The 16,609-nt window shown below is 45.0% G+C and overlaps 1 protein-coding gene across 1 annotated transcript; it reads right to left on the minus strand.

Annotated features, from left to right (window-relative positions):
- Positions 1-5,243: 5,243 nt before the first annotated feature.
- On the minus strand, positions 5,244-8,463 carry POP4 (POP4 homolog, ribonuclease P/MRP subunit). Its single transcript, XM_036390623.1, is given in 7 exon segments — positions 5,244-5,625; positions 5,925-6,026; positions 6,375-6,436; positions 6,657-6,734; positions 7,365-7,588; positions 7,968-8,020; positions 8,409-8,463. Coding segments are annotated over 7 exon segments (711 nt in total). The 3' UTR covers positions 5,244-5,488.
- Between the last annotated feature and the right edge of the window lie 8,146 nt (positions 8,464-16,609).

The following is a 16,609-nucleotide window of genomic DNA, read 5'->3' on the forward strand; positions in this document are numbered from 1 at the left end:
AGTGTAGGAGTCTAGATTGAGAATTATGTACCAATGGAGACCTAAAATAACAAGTGGAACAAGTAAACTTTTAGCTTTTCCTGTAAAGATTTACTTAAAAAGTATTAGATCCCAAGTGAAGGTGCTCATGCCAAGTTTTAAATCTGATTTGAATTTTTATAGCTGTTATAATCTCTGATATATCACCCTGTGAATAGGGGCTCGTAACAGAAATGCCAAGTCCCTTGACTATTGCCTCACAAAAAGAGTTGCTGTAATAGGCTGCAGTTCTGAGACAAGTTTGCAAGGCTGGCTTATGTCTGCACATGATCATTCCAATGGGTCTGAGCTGGGCTTTTCACGTGATCTGAGGTTATTTGTATGGGTGATGAGCTGTGCCAGCTGTGCCAGCTGTGCCAGCCTTCCCAGCAGGGCAGCACAGCCCAGCATGGCCTTGTCCACAGGGAGAGCCTTGGAGCCTGGACATGCTGCTAGGGAAAGGAAAGAACAGCTTATTTTCTGGTTTGCTGTCCTTATTCTTCTGCATTTCTGCACAGAAGAAATGGAAGTTCCCAGGGAGCCCAAAGGATTCCACATGCCAGTGCTCTTTTCCCTCTCATTATCATACGCTTGCAATCAAACTCTAATTTTTGAAATAAAAAACCTGCAGGATTCTTTATTGGGACTATTAAACCTTCAATCTTCATTATTTAAGATGGCTACTTACCTTTTACTCAATGAAGCCATAATGCAACTGCTCCTATAAAAACTATGGAAATGGCTACTGTGGCAGTGAGTAGATTTTCCTCCGTGTAAAATAATCTTCTGTGAGTAAGACATAACTATCATTCACATTAATTAGGCAGCCATATAATGGGGTGTTCAGTAGCTATTACATCATTTAAATTCTTCAGTGAGCACCTCAGCCACCCAAGAACTATCCAGCTGAACATTTCTGAGTCCATAATTTTGAAATAATCCTGTAGAGGAAGAATATGCATGGCAGAGTGTTGCAGACAATTTCACCAAGAAAAAAATTAATTTTATTCAGATTTATGGAATTATTTTAACATTTACAAGAAGTGCATAATCCTTTTCTTCCCTCCCTCCCAGAGTAATGGTGCTAGAAAGTGGAGTCTATTTTGGGGCTGCACTGTGTGTACACCAGAGAATGTCCAAGGAGCTGGTAGCCAGGGGCCCGTGATGGCAGCTGGACACACAGACACACAACAAGCACATTTCCCTACACATTCTGCTATGAACCTGGGGCCTGGAGCCACAAGGCTCAGCTGGGAAACCCTGACCCACAGAAAAGTGAGTGCAGTCCTGCTTGAGGTTTTGGGTTTAGTGTCTCTTCCCCTTAAAAATCATATGAGCCCGTAAGCATTTATATTCAGTTTGGGTTATTGATTTAAAAATTTTGAGGTGAAGCCCCAAATATTTGATATTGATTTGAATATCATGTTATGATATTTGACTTGAATATCATAAATAATGTTCCAATGTATTGTATTAGAGCAATGTATGTTATAATACATTTTTGACCCTTCTAAGATTAGTTTCTCAGTAAAATGTACATGAGAATGCCATGAGAATGCCATGAGAACAAGAGCTGTTCAGATGCCTGTAGAAGGGAATGGTTATTAGAAGATTGGGCAGTGCCTGAAAGTATATGAAAATAATATGTTTTAAATCAGTATAGTTTGGCAATATAGGAATAGTTCTTCGCAGAATGAAAGAAATTAATAGCCTAAAAATATTAAAGGATAGAATGTAAAGTTTAGACTGTGCCTTTTCCTATCAGTTATTTTAGCTAATTGTAAATTCAATTTTTTCTCTTCTCGATGGTTATAATGTACTGTACCTTATCTGACTCATAGTAGAAAGCAGCAGAGAGCTCTCTTCACAGGGAGAGCTCTTAATTCAGTATTAAATGTTGTGTTCTCTGTAGTTTTCCATGATCCCTATCCAACAGGCAGAGCCTGCAGAGGTGGTGTCAAAACCCACCTGCAGGTAGTGCCAGGTACTGTTTGTTCTGCAGCCCAGGAGGTTCGTGTTTGCCAGGTGGAACTGCTCCTCTCAGCAGCAGATCCTCTGCTTCACAGATCCTCTGTTTTCATGTTTGCTCATTGATTTAATTAAACCAGTACACTGAGGGAAATTTCTGCCTTACCAAAATCATTCATTTTCATCCCACACTGTGGGGACTTAGAACTGGAGTTACCATAGAATGACAATTAAGGATGGGGAGCCTGACACAAGGGCAGGTCAAACTTCTGGGAAACTCCATGGAATCACTGTTGCATAATTGGATTTGTTCTGTGGGACCATGGGCTGGTGAATAGAAAAAGGAAGGTGAGCATTTGTTATGGGAATGGGCACATGGAACTGTCCTGGTAAGGAGCTGAGGGACTGCCCAAAATCAGGGCCACTCTGGTTTTGAGAAAGTACTGCTGCTGTTTCCTGAAAGCATGGTCTCGATCAGAATTTTGTGCTCTCTGACACTTCTGTAAAACACTGGATGAATTGAATATATAGAGTTAACACCAGCTACTTGCTGCTGTTATTTCAGTGATTTAATATGAGTTTGTCAGTCATAGATGGTTTTGTGGGGTTTCCACTGTATTGCTATCTAACACATTTTTTAGATTAAATCCCCCTCAAAGAGAATTTTCCATGTGTTTTCTTGGATGTGAATTTGCCTCAATTTCAAACATTTCCTAAAATGTATTATTTTGAGGTTTCAAACAGAAATGATGAGATTTTTGTTTTTCTATTCTTGCTTAAGTGTTCAAAATTCAGTAACTGAATTGCTTACAATTGTTTTAGTTATAAATATACATACACAGTAATAGGGGAGCAGAAATGTGTGTAAGGTAGTGAGATATTGCTCACTATTCCCTGGTTAGTGAGAGTTTAGGTGTAAAAATCATTACCAAAAAGTCTCTGCTGAGTGCAATCCAGAGTTGAACATATGATTAGTTCTCCAATTTCCCAGTATTAAATCCATTAGGTATTTACAGTCTCAGCTAATGAAGAGACAGGGAATGGCTGTGAGTGGGCAGGGGAGGGCTGGTGAGCTGTCACTGTCACTGTCACCTCTCCCAGGTTCTGAGGAAGTTCCTTGACAAGCACTGGGGAGTTAAATGAGTTCTAGGAAAAGTGAGCCCAGAGCCTGTGCCAGGTGGGATTAGGTTGATTTGCTGGGTGGTGATCCCAGCTCTGGGGTGCTTCAGTGCAGTGAGTCATGGATGTTTGGAGCACCTGGAGGCTTTGCAAAAAGGCCTCTCAGCTGAGTTACCAGCTGCAGGAAAGGATCCTGCATGCCTGGGCTGTTCAGCTCTTGTTATTCTGCATTTGTCACCTCTCTGTGCCACTGGCCTGGCATTACTCTGGGGAGCCCTTTGACATCTCCTGGGCACTCTTCACTGTAAATATTGAAAGCCTTGCTCTTACCAAGGCACTGCCAGGCAGTGTTTGTTTTTGTGCTTGCTGAAATAGCTTAAAAAATGCAAGTGCCAGTAGCTATGGGAAGTTGTATTGTGTTCATCTATGTGTCCATATAGTAGAACATGTTCTGTCCTTCACAGCACAATGAGACATGATTGTGCCTAATTCCAATTTGTGTGGCATCCCCATTAATGTCTCTTTCAGCCCTCCATTAAAGGCCCTTAATGTTAATTAACTGGACTATGCCAATAAAGTTCTATTAGCTTCCCCCTATTAATTTAATATTATAGGCATTTAACAGATGTCTTAATTAGATGTTACACTGAAGGCTATAAGCAAAATTAAAACTAGGTCATTGTCGTGAAAGGAAAGTTTCTGATATGATTTATGGCTTCTCCAGCTTTGTTTGTTTTTTATTTCTGGCCTCTTACAGGAAACTGAGAGTTTTAATTTTAGAATGTTGAGAGGAGTAATGGGTGGAAGGTAGAATAATAACTTTAGTCTAACAACTTTAACACATACTGTTCTTACTTCACAGACAAAAGTTCTCGTGGGTGTGAAATTACTATTTCCCCATGTAAAATATCTGTTCCTGGCCAGAACACTCTTTTCCCATCTCAAGGGCAATACTTGAATTGAAACAAAGATTTTTGATTTCTAGACCAACTGCTTCCATTTCCTGATTCCAAAGGATCTGTTCTTGAACCCCAGAATTGCCCACACTGTGAGTTTACCCATTCAGGGATGGGGAAGATGCTTTGTGTCTGAGGTGCCAGGGAGGTGCAGCTCTCCTGTGACCTCTCCCAGCAACAGGTCTGGGAAGGAACGGGGAGCTTTGGGGGCCAGGTGAGTGTTGTGTAGCACTGGGGTTGGAGGTGGTGATGAGCTCTGGCTCTCTCCTGCCTTGTGTGCCCCCAGTGCAGGTGAAAGCTCTGACTGCCCTCCAGTCCAGTTACTCAGCTTTGGGCTGTGATTCTGTCAGGAACAGCTGTGCTCCCTTTAAAGAAATTACCCTGGTTGGCTACAAATGCTTGCATGGTGACAGGGAAAAATTTCCTAGGTTCAAGTCTTTCATTTGATAGTGAAATTGATGAAAAGCTCCAGAAAATTACACCTAAAGCCACCATAGAAGCACTTTTATAACAGAAAAATGTTAAGCAATCTAAATTCAGGGGTCACTTCCACCTCCCAAACACATCAAACCTGCCCAGGCAATGAGGGATTGTAATCTGGGCAATCAAAAATGAAGTGTACAGTAAAAAATAGAAAAGGGGCTGAGAACAGACAAAGCTCAATAGCTCTCTGGACAGAGGTTAAATATTCATAAAGAAATTCTGTGGGTAATTGAAACACAAGATTGAATGGGGGTCACTTCCACCTGTGAATTCCTAGCTTCAAGTGCTTCCCTGATATGGGCTGTGCTGTTCCTGCACTGTGCCATGACAACGTGTGTTTATTGGTACCTGACTTACCCTGAAAGCTGCAGGCTGTCAGTGAGCACATGCAGGGCTGCATGATTACACATTATTACACATATACATGAACACTGGACACACCTGGTACCTGTAACAGTATCAACCCCAGCCAGGGAGATACTCAAGGTAAAACCTGCCGCTGAAACAAGATGCTGATGTTGGCCCAGGAACAATGATTATAAAGAGCAGTGTCAGCACCTGCAGGCTCACTGCAAGCATGTAACAGGCAGCTAAAGCCCAGTTTATACAGAAGGCAACAAAAACGTTTATTACAGAGTTAAAAAATATAATTTTCACTGTACAAATTTACACTTATAAACTGAAACAGAAGTCAGGTAATTAATATTAATCATATAGCTTTAATTCAAGAAAGAGTATTATATAGAAATAAACAGACACAACCAATTTCAACAGTCAGTGAGACTGCTTAAAGACAGCAGATACTGCTCATTTTTCAGTAAGAAATGCTTTATAAATATTTTACATGGCTGTTGCTTCTTCCATCTGCCAGAAACCCTGCTCTTTGATCTGCAGGAAAACAGTTTCACAGATGTTTCTGTGAATGCTCCTCAGTTTCCATGAAATCACAGGTCAATAGTTCCTTTCAACTTGAATTTTTTTGCAGATCTCTCACTTGCTCTGAGCAGAAACTTGCTGCCGTAGATGTAGGAAATGAACCCATCAAGCTCCAGGCTAAACACGTTGTTAAGTTTGGGAACAACTGAAATGCAAAAGGACACAAACTGAACCAAGTGTGCTAATGTAAGTCCCTGTTATAGAAATATCCTGACATACCAGGGGATGTTATTCACCTGGAGATTTGAGCCTTGGCACATTTCAAGGTTTTTATACTTTCTCAAGAGATAAAAAATAGCCCAAGCCTCCACGAATTACCAAAGTTAGTCCTTGTGCAGGAGCATACAGTTCAGTGTTACACTTTTTAAAACCTGCTCATGTCTAATGAGATGTGTTTTGGGTAAGATATTGGGCTGAAGAACTGAAAAAGAATGCCTTGTATACCTTTTAATTTGTCCTCTTTAGTGATAATTTTGAAGATGTGTTTAAATTCCTGTAGAATGATTCCTGTTATCCCAACGTAAGAGGGGCACTTTGATTTTGTAACTGAAAGAACAGAAGTAGGTATTAGAAAATTTCAGGCACCCTTTACTTGCTCTTCCCCTGTTGCCTGGTGATTTTAAACATCTTCAAACATAAACATTTAATTATATTCTGAAATAATATTCTGAAATAATGTAGTTACAGTAATCACTCGTAGAATGTACAGTTAACCTTTGCAACTAACAACATGATTTTGAAGAGTAGTTGTGAAGTAATTAGAATTTTTAAGGAGAGAAATACAATCTCAACTATGTCATTCTACAGTTAATGACACTGAAAAGAATTTAAAAATAAGCACAGCATCATCTCCTGAATTTCAGATAATGTTCTACAAGCAAACAAACAAAATACCTGTAACAATGGCTCCATGGAGATCAGCCTTAAGCAGCTTGCCCTGAATCATATGGGGTTGCCTTGAAGAAGAGAACAGGATCAAAAAGGAGGGAAAAGAATCAAATGAACTGTCAGATTTACAAAATGTGACCATGACTATTATATAATGATAATTCTGTGATCCTGTGAAGTAGTACCAATATGCTTATCAGTTAGCCACAGTGTTTCAAGCAGTAACTCAATAAAACTAGAAGTTTTACTGCATAAAACCCAGACTAAATTTAAAATATGCCCACGTACGCATCAGGTTTGAGTCCATGGCACAGGTCTCTGATGTACTGCTTCCAGAGCTCGTGGAGTGGGAGAAAGATGGCATATCTGCAGTAAAATAAAAGATAAAATATTATACAAAATCTAGTTACAAAAACGTCCATTGGTTGATTGCTGAAGTAGTCTGTATTTCCACAGAGTTAAGTCTAACATTTTTAAGTTACACAAGCTTAAGTTACCCTGCAAGGTGACCCACTCCAAACAGCTGGTTTACTTTATAAAACAAGCACAAAGCATGCTCTTCTCTTCCAACCCAAAACAGAGATGTGTTTTAGAGTATCAGGCTAAGACTGAAGAGATTTCTCCTTTTTTTCCCACTCCTTTATCTCCCTGCTTACTCTGTTAGCAAAGCAGGGCCTTCATTCAGCATGATAAATTCAAGGAACCTTATGCAGAGTTTTGACTTTCTGGTCACAGTCCAACTTTACAAATTGAAACCAGAGGGGATTGTGTCTGGGTTTGATTTCTTGTCATATCTAGGTACACAAAATGAGCTCAAGAAAAATGAATCTTTCACCTATGCACACAAGAGAACTCTTCTCATGCTGAAGTGCCACAAATAGTGTTTCAGACTGACTTTACACACTGGAGGATTTCTATCCACATCAACATGCTGCTGCTTTTACAATTTTGATGTAGTTCCTCTTTACTACACAAAGAAGACATTTAAAGCCTTACCTTTGCTGCTCAGGTTCAATTTCAAACAGACGCAGCTCTCGCCTCTGCTTGGCAGTAAAACCTTTTGTCTTCTTCCTCTTCTGCTTGGTCTGTTTTTTGTGGTAATGCTCCAGAACGACAGCTTTCCGAGTCAGCATGTCCTGGATAGCCTCATCTTTCATTTTGGGCATGCTGCGCTTCAGGAAGGCATGCACAAAGGTCTTGGCTTTTTCTGAGTCCTGGGGCTAAAGACACGTAAAGGATGCTCTAAAATAGTATGTGTTAATTAAGATAGAACTTGCTGCTGACCGGTGGTTTCATCAAGTCGGCAAAATCTCCGTGTGAATGGGAGATCTTCCCGTCAGTGCCAGTGGAGGGAGATGTCCCCACGCCGAAGGTCCTGCGGGCAGTGCCGAGCGCGGGAACACCCCGGCCCGCTGTCGGACCCGTGTTTTGGAGGAAAACTCTTGTTTTGCATTTCGTTTGAAATAGTGAGTTCCGAGCAGGATATACAGGGGAACCCGGGGACCCAACCCACCCCCGGCCCGTCGGTGCCTAATAGGGTTTAAGAGGCCGTGCAGGAGTGGGAACGGCCAGGTAAACCCGGCACGGCGTGCTCGGTACCTGCAGGCGCAGCTCCCCGCTCTCCTCGGGCGCCAGCCGACGGTACAGCTGCCCTGCAAGGCGCGGCGGCGCGGGGGTCGGCCGGGGCGGGCGCTCACCCACCCCCGGCCCCGCACCCCTCATCCTGCATCGCCCACCGGCGCCCGCCCCGCATCCCTCACCCTGCACCGCCCGCCCCCCATCCCTCATCCTCCATCGCCCACCGGCGCCCGCCCCCCATCCCTCACCTTGCACCGCCCGCCCCCCATCCCTCGCCCTCCACCGCACACTCTCTATTACCTCACCCTCCATCCCTCGGCCTCCACAGCTCCCCTCTCATCCCTCACCTCCATCCCTCGGCCTCCACAGCTCCCCTCTCATCCCTCACCTCCATCCCTCGCCCTCCACCGCTCATCCCTCTCCCCCGTCCCTCGGTCTCCCCTCTGTCCCCGGTCCCCTCACCCTCCATGGTGTCGCGGCGCAGCCGGCGCAGACCGATGACGAGTCAGGTGCGCATGCGCACAGCGGTGCTCCCCGACCTGGCCACAAGGCGGCGCTGCCGCCCGCGGGAGCTGGCGGGCTGCTGTGAGGGGAGCTGCTGTTTAATTGGCTGTTTGCTGCTATTTACTACTCTTGTACTAATAAATTCTCTTAATCGGGGGACACTGAGCAACAGATATTTCATTTACTATCATGGGGGAGTTTTTTTAAAAAGCCATGTCAATCATACCTTCTGTTACGCGGGCCACCTCATTTTGTGTGGTCATCCAGCATGTGGTCACGGACACGCAGAGTGCCCGGCTCTGGTGTTGGAGCACTGACATGGCCGTGTCCTTCCCGCAGGAACAGCAGGGTCTGACACTCGTCATGGCAGCCTAGCCCAGTCCTCACTTCTCCTTCATCTGCAGTTACTCCCACCACCGATGCTGGGATACACATTTCCACAAATTTCCACATTTCCATCCTGCAGTCTCCTCACCTCCCGCTTCTGTTACATCATTTGCTCTGGAGATCTGCCTCATCCCAGAGGTTTACCAGTGTAGTGCTGGAGCCAGCCACTGCCCAGGCTCCAGAGCCATGGCAGGCACGGGTCCTCTCTGCCCCTACCAAAGTTCCTCCATTCCCACCTCTCCTGCTATGAGAGAAGTTCTTTCCTGGTCCCATCCTGTCTCCCTCTCCAGGCACAGTCCTGGCTGCCGCTGCAGGGAGTGCCCGGCTCTCTCTCCATAGCAAGCAGTGTGTCAGTCTGTCCTGGAGCTGCACACCCAGCAACATGAGACCTTGGGTTAAAATCAGCCCTCCTGTTTCTAGCAATCAAGGTCAAGACATAGGAAGATGCCACTCGCTGCGAGATTTGCATGCTCTGACACATCAGGGCCTCTTTCCTTCTGGGACAGGACAAAGTCCTGCTCTCACAAAACAGAAGTGTCTTGAAACCAGCGTGGCAAATTCCTTTTCCTGCCAGCCCAGTCCCAACTCCTGCAGTTCTCTGCTCAGGCATGATTTTTCTCCAAATACAGAAAATATTTATTCTTGTCACATAGCAATATTTGCTTAGCAGATAATGAAGCACTGCTTGGTAAAGGATATTTGGGGAGGGAGTTACAGGGGCAGGGTATAGGAAACATGATGATTTTGTGGATGCTGCTGTGGGGCACAAAGGTACTAAAGTGATACCCAACAGGGAATGAAATAGTAGATCTCTCTGGTTGTGTGTAAAGGAGAAAGGGCTGGTGTTTGCAGAGTATTAAGCATGAACAGCAGCTGGTTTGTATCACAGACCTCCTGGCAGCTAAATATCTTACCAGAGCAAGTGGATCTCTTGGTTTTACAAAGCATGGACTCCTTGAGTTGTCATTGCTACTATGAGAAGATCAATTTTCATGAATGGAGTACCAGGATAAGCGCTATGGGTCTTTAGGGCCATATGAGTGCTCCTTCACTGGATTTATGCTGCAATTCTTAGGGCACTTCAGGGATTAATAGTCAAATCAGTGTTGGCGGTGCTGGTGTAAATCCAATGATCCAGGCTAAACTGGTGCCTGGGGAAACCAGCCTCTTCCAACAGCTCTACATCTTCATTTCCCAATTTATCTTCAGATATAATGTCTGAGGGAGTGAGCTGAGCATTAGTGTGTGTCCCAGCAAGAAGGCTCTGCATCAGGAGTCGAGACTCACATCAAATAAACATGAAAAAGAATAGGTGAAGACACTGAGAAACCGCAGAATAGGCAAAGGCAGTGTGTAGATAAGAAAAAGAAGGCTCAGAGAAATGAGGTAAGATGTGAATGTAAAGCGATGTGGAAATATGCCAGCAAATAACTATAATGCATATTTTGGGATGTGCAGCACCCTGTCTTAGTGTCTTAGAATTTTGAAACTTCTTACTTCAAGTACATCCCCTTGGAATAGGTTTGTAGTGATAAAGTTCCATGATATATATTATTAATACCATGTTAAAGGTGCCCACATTGGTGTTTCTTATGCAATTAAATCTAAATGGCTTTATTTATTGCTCTCCAGAGATAGTAACACCTCACTGACAGCTATGCAAACCCCTTTCATGGACACAGTCTAGCTGTGCCATAGGGGAGGATATTGCTGTATCTCTTGGGGCTGCTGAACTGCAGGGATGGGCAAGGACCGTGTGCAGGCCAGCCTGGGGAGCAGCAGTGTCCTGGGAGAGCTGGGTGGCTGTGGAGCAATTGCACAATGAGCTTTATTGTGACAGTCACAGAAAGCTAAAACTTGAGATGTGAAGTGACCAAAGACAGTGTAATTAAAGATGTTTGTGTGACACAAGAATAGCAGATCAGGGATTAAAAAAAAAAGAGTAATTATGAACTGAAGCGAGAGATAAGCGTGAAGTTAACTGGTGTGTGCAAAAAGTCACTGGGCTGTAATCACTGTTATACTTTTGCTGACAGTGATGCAGGAAATAAATACTGTAATTCTCTAGAAGGACTGTCTCAGCAAGCATTTGAGCTCTCAAGATCAATATAGTTTATTCCTCTTGGCCAAATTGTATTAGCAGCTGAATTTGGTCCCTGGGGACATCTGTACTGGTGAAAATAATTTCCATTTAAAGCCCTCTGATCTGATTTCCTCTATCCAGATAATACAATTCCCACCCCCTTCCCATGGCTGTGCTGAAGCAGCATCCATCCAGTCCGTGTCAGCCCTGCCACCATCCCACAGCTCCTGCCTGCACCCAGCCTTGGCATCCTGCTCTGACATCTCCTTGGGCCTGGGGGAGCAGTTTTAGGGCCAGTGGCTGACCATACCCAACACAGCTGTTCTCTCCCAGCCCTGGCTGTGCAGCCAGGACCTTTCCAGGGGGTCACTACTCGGTGTTCCCTGGAAAAACCCGTCTAGGAAAGGGTCATGTCTGGGGGTGGTGGGTGGGTGGGCAGGATGAAATCTTCCATCCAGCCCGGTGGGAACATGGAGTGACTGACATGGGTAACCTGAATCTTCATCTCCTGTCAGTGGAGGTATGCCAGAGGAAGGTTTGCAATATTTGTGTGTGTGAGCCCAGACTCTTGCATTAAGGGCTTGGTTGACTGATTTTAGATTGCTGTGTTTGACTGATGAGCAGCATCTTCTGAAGTACCATGCATCCCTCAAATGTGTCTTTTCCATACAGTTTTCCATTAATTTTTCTGCTTTATCAGCTCGCCCTTAACTCAAGGCTTGTCATCGTGTTCTGCCCCCGCCCCAAGCTGACAATCTGTCCTTCCCAGCTGAAGGGTCATTATTTCCTTGCAGTCCTGGCTCCTTCTCATCTCAAACTGCAGCTGCTGCTCCAGGGCACAAACAAAAGGCTGGCTTGTCTGTGCCTGACAGAAACAAGAAAGCGCTGGGAAGCACAGTCCAAATAGATCTCAGTGGCAGAGACATCAGAAGCAAATAATAATCCAAAAATGTTTTCAGAAAATCCCAATGATTTAATAGCTGGGTTTTCAAAAGTCAAAGTAAAACAAGGCAGGTTTGTGCCCTGTCTCCACAGCTGCTCACACTAGAGGGCAGCCCAGGACTGTACAGAGCTGTTGGAATTCAGCTCACTGTCTTACAGTAAAAAATAAATTGTAAAAGTTTACAAATTGTGTCCTCTTATGGGAGAAATTTGCCTGTTTGCAGCTTGGTTTAGCATATAGAACTCCAGTTCCTCCACATACCAGGCTTTTCTGTATCACAGTGTCAGTGAAAAGAGGATTGTGAAGGAATTCAATTTCACCACTTAAGGTGGTGAATTCAATTTCACCAAATTAAGGTGGCCACTTTTAAAACACCAATACATTCTTATATCAAAATAAGAAGCCATGTCCGTCTTAAAATATTTAAAATATGGGCAACCCTAGAATACCTGGAGATAACTACTGCAAACTACAAGAATCCAGACTTGGCACACAGAGCAGTGCTAAAATAGCTACACTTGCTTCCCAAAACAGTAACGAGCAGTCAGGAAAGCTGAGGCTTTGGCAGCTGACATTTGCATTCCCTGAGTGCTGGGATCATGTATGATCCAAACACACATCAGCATGACAGGCACCACTTCTGCTCCTGAGCAGCTTGTATTTACTACTTAACACCAGCATTCAGCATTCATGTATTATTCCATGACAGTGTCTCACAGTCATTACTTTTGTTATGCTTTGAGTCTCATTTAGAACTTGTTGAATATTCTATTTTAAAACTTAATTAACATTGGGTCATGTGTGATAGGGAGGCATGATGCAGAAATGAGTATTAACAATAGTAAATTAGAAAGTAATAATAGTAATTGGAGTTACAGCAGTTTGACTAGTTTAATGCATTTCATTTGGTTTTGGTTAAACTACATAAAATTAACATAATTCATTACAATTTGAAAATAATACAGGTGTGTTGAAAATAAAAGGTGAAAATAATTTGTGTTTCCCTGAAGCATCTTGTGCTGTGTTTGCCAGCAGGTGCTCGGGCCAGAGGCAGGGGAGGGCACCCTGCAGCCCAGGGGGATGTGCTGGGGCCATGGGCACTGCCTGTGACACTGTGACCCACAGGGGAGCAGGAGGCTCCAGCCACGCTGGGCAGCGTCCACAGCACGGCCTCCTCCTGCCCTGCTCCCTGCCAAACAGCCCCTGTGCCTGGAGTTACAGCTGCTGAGAAACCCCAGGGAGGCTGAGAAGGTTCATTAACTGAACAGACACGAATTTCTCATTTTTCCTCTATAATGAGGCATCCTTCTCAAAAGCATCACTCTCAGCAAAGCCCTGTTCCTGCCAGACTCTTTGGAAGCAGCGTGCTGAGGCTGTCAGGAGTGAGCCATTCCTTTTAACACAGCAAGTCTGCTTGTGCCCCTCCAAGGGATGCAGCTGCTGAATACACTCTGGAAGGGCTCCTCTGCAGCACTCACTTCAGGTCCCGCTGGTTTGAACACGTCGGTCACAGCATGCCAGCTCATGAGAGTCCTGCCCAGGGGGCCCAGAGGAAAACAAGTGGGAGCTATTTGTCTGTTGAAACTGGGCTGAATGAGCCCTGTTGGCACAGGCAGCACCTGAACTAGCAGTTCATGAGGCAGTCTGAGGGGAGAGCTGTGATTCCCAGCTGATATGGAGTGGTGCATACTCACACACAGTGCTGCTAACCCATAACGCTGCTGGGACCATGTTGGTAATGCATGGAGGCAGCATTACTTTTATAATGTTCCTGGTGATCTACATTGGTCTTTTATCAGCCAATTATAGAGGCATCAGTGACTATATAACATGTGTCCCAAACCATCAAGGGAAATTCAGCTAAATCCCCCTCACTGGACTGCAGTGGAGTGCACTGAGCTGTGCTCAGGACTTTTGAAGTTTTCATCCATGGGAGTGTGAAAAGCAGTCACAGCTTGGACTCCCACTGCAGGCAGGGTCCTTATGAGCAGTGGTCAGCTCCTTGCACAGAGCTGGTGATGAGGCTTTCAGCTCCCTGCCTGTAATCCCATTTCTTCAGTGTGGAGTGTGGTGGGGCACTGAGGGGGTTAACACTGCAGCAGTCCTTTGATAATTGAAAAAGAAAAAAGCCCATCCAAAGCTAACCAAACAACCCCCTGTTTGAGGTCAGTGCTCTAGTAAGTGCCTTTTAAAGAAACAATAACCTGGTGCAATAGAAAACATTCTGTCCCTCTCTTCAGCAGAAATCTGATAAACCACAGAGAGAGGCAGGTGTCCAAGGAGATAAAAGTAATAGATGTGGCTGCAGTTCGGGAGTGAGTTAGGCTGTCAGGCTGGTAATTAAATGAAAGCCCTCTCAGGAAATGCTGGAAGCTAATAGATACACATGGAGATGCCAATTCATTTGCCTCAGCAATATATGTTAATTTTAGCATGGGATTAATTTATACCTTTTGCAGTGGGATGAAATGGCAAGGATGGGAGGGGGAGAGCTTTCATCCTGTCAATGGTAGAGATTATTAAGCACCTTACATTTGTTAAAAACAGAAGAGTGTGTGAAAATGGGAGAGAAAAAATGTTTAATTTTAACTCTAAACAGAGTTAACTAATCACAGGCTTATACCTGACCCAAAGCACTCTTGCAGACAGCTGCCAGGGGCTCCTTGGCTTTGCCACAGCTCAGTAAGTACAGAGCCCTAGTTAGCAGGTAGCTCGAGTCACTCTGTGTTGCTGTGGTTTAAAGGATTTCTGAGTTACGAGAGTGTGAAATGAGGAGTGCTTCAGGGGTGGATCCCACTACAGGAAGAACAGAGGTTATTTGGGACTACAGGAAGCTCAAGGATGGATGCTCTGGCAAATGTACAGAGGAGCTGCAGGAAAGGACAGATTTGTATGTAAAAGCACACTGCTGATCACTGAGAGAGCTGGTAATCACCAAGAGCTGGTAATCTTCAGCAGAGCTGGTGGTCACCACAGAGCTGTGTGTGCCATGCAGGCTTGGGGCAGGGAGCAAGTCACTGCTCAGGACCCCATCAGCTTTAGCTGTGTGGCACTCCCTGTCCACAGAGCTGCCCAGCTCCTTCTGGTTCGTGGTTGTCCTGTTCTGGAGAAAGCTGAGGCCAGGCAGACACTGAAGCAGGGGAGAGATGTTCTCCTGCAGTGGAGGGCAGTGAGGGGGCTGTGACCCTGCTGTGCCCTCAGGAGCTGGGTGTTTGTGTGTTACTGCCCCTCTCTGAGGTCATTTTTGAACCTTGCATCACTTCTGTCACAGGCACTGAGCTCTCATGTAGCACCCCTGCAGCTCCAGGTGCACAGCTGAGGACAGACACACAGCTCCCAGTGCACAGCTGAGGACAGACACGCTGCTCCCAGTGCATCTCAAGCCCCTGGTGAGTCTGGAGCTGTGCCTGTGCTGGTGTCTGCCAGGGCAGCACCAGGTGCTGCTGGGGACACGAAATGAGGCCCTGATTTACACATCCAAGTGTGGCATTAAGGGCTTGACTATGGGTATCTCAGTGCTGAAACACACACTGCAGCACAGCAGGCTTCTTTCTAAAAAAAGCACTCTGATCTGTGAAATTTTCAGCATTGAGGCATCAGAAGCAAAGCAGATTTTCCTTTATTTTCTTCTGCCTTAGAGGAGGAATACTTGCCCTTCAGTATGATTACAGCCCATTTACCAACACTTCTTTTTTTTTGAATTTCAGACCTACATTTTGGAACAGTCACAAGGAAGAAGTGTTTCTTTTCAGAGCCTGGAGCAGCCAGAACAAGGGTGAAGTTTATTTAACAAAAATAATAGTTCCAGCTGAATACATATTGTAAAATTACAGTATTATGTAAAGAAAAATAGAAATGGTTGTGGGTGAGGGTCAGGGAAGGAAGATAATGACATCTGCTGCAAAGTGCATCCAACAACTGTCTTCAAATTTTAAAGGGTTTTTTTTATTGGATGTTTTTTCTTTTCTCTGTGTAATTATGCAAAATAATAGAACTAAAAAAATGTACTAAATGCTGAAAGCAAGGTGGAGGCTTGCTCAGGGATTGCAAATAGAGGCATTATAAGTGGTGTCTCAAATGCTGATTTCAGGGTTGTGGGCTCTGTCTCTCCAGAATGGGGGGTCTGTGTCCTTCCTGCCCACACACGTGTCCTCTAAGGGATGTCCTCCCTGCATGGCTGGCCAGGGCAGGACCCTGAGGGCCCCACGAGGGCTGGCCCTGGCTGCACACTCCTTGCTTAACAGCCATTGCCCTGATATCACCTCAATCCCTTTTGTTCCAGACTGCTGCTGTCAAAATCCACACTCTTCATGAGAAGGAGAGCTGTTACCCACTTTTGATAATGGTACTTCTGGTTGGCTCTTGCCACCCTTGCTGCACAGTCTGGCTGCTGGGTCTCCTCTCAGGCACTGCTGTAGTGTCCTTCTGCCCCTGCTCCAAGGGCTCTCAGCGTTTCCATAACACTGGGAGGTGAGCTGGGAACAAACCCAGGAATATCCTGGCAGTCCTACCAGCATCAGCCCTGGGTGTTTGCCTGGGTGAGCTGTGGGAGACATGGAGGAGTCAGGAGAGCTCATGTCATTACAGGAGGGGCTCCTGTGCCAGGGAGATCATCTTAATGAAACCCTCCCTATTCCCTGAGGACTGACTTACAGGGATTTTAAGGGACTGTGGGACATGCTTTGATGTGTCTTTGTGTTGACATTACTGAATCTTACTGAGCCCTTCCATAACTCTGGCATTTAA

The sequence above is a fragment of the Molothrus ater genome, chromosome 12 (assembly GCF_012460135.2).
Source record: "Molothrus ater isolate BHLD 08-10-18 breed brown headed cowbird chromosome 12, BPBGC_Mater_1.1, whole genome shotgun sequence".
NCBI lineage: Eukaryota > Metazoa > Chordata > Aves > Passeriformes > Icteridae > Molothrus > Molothrus ater.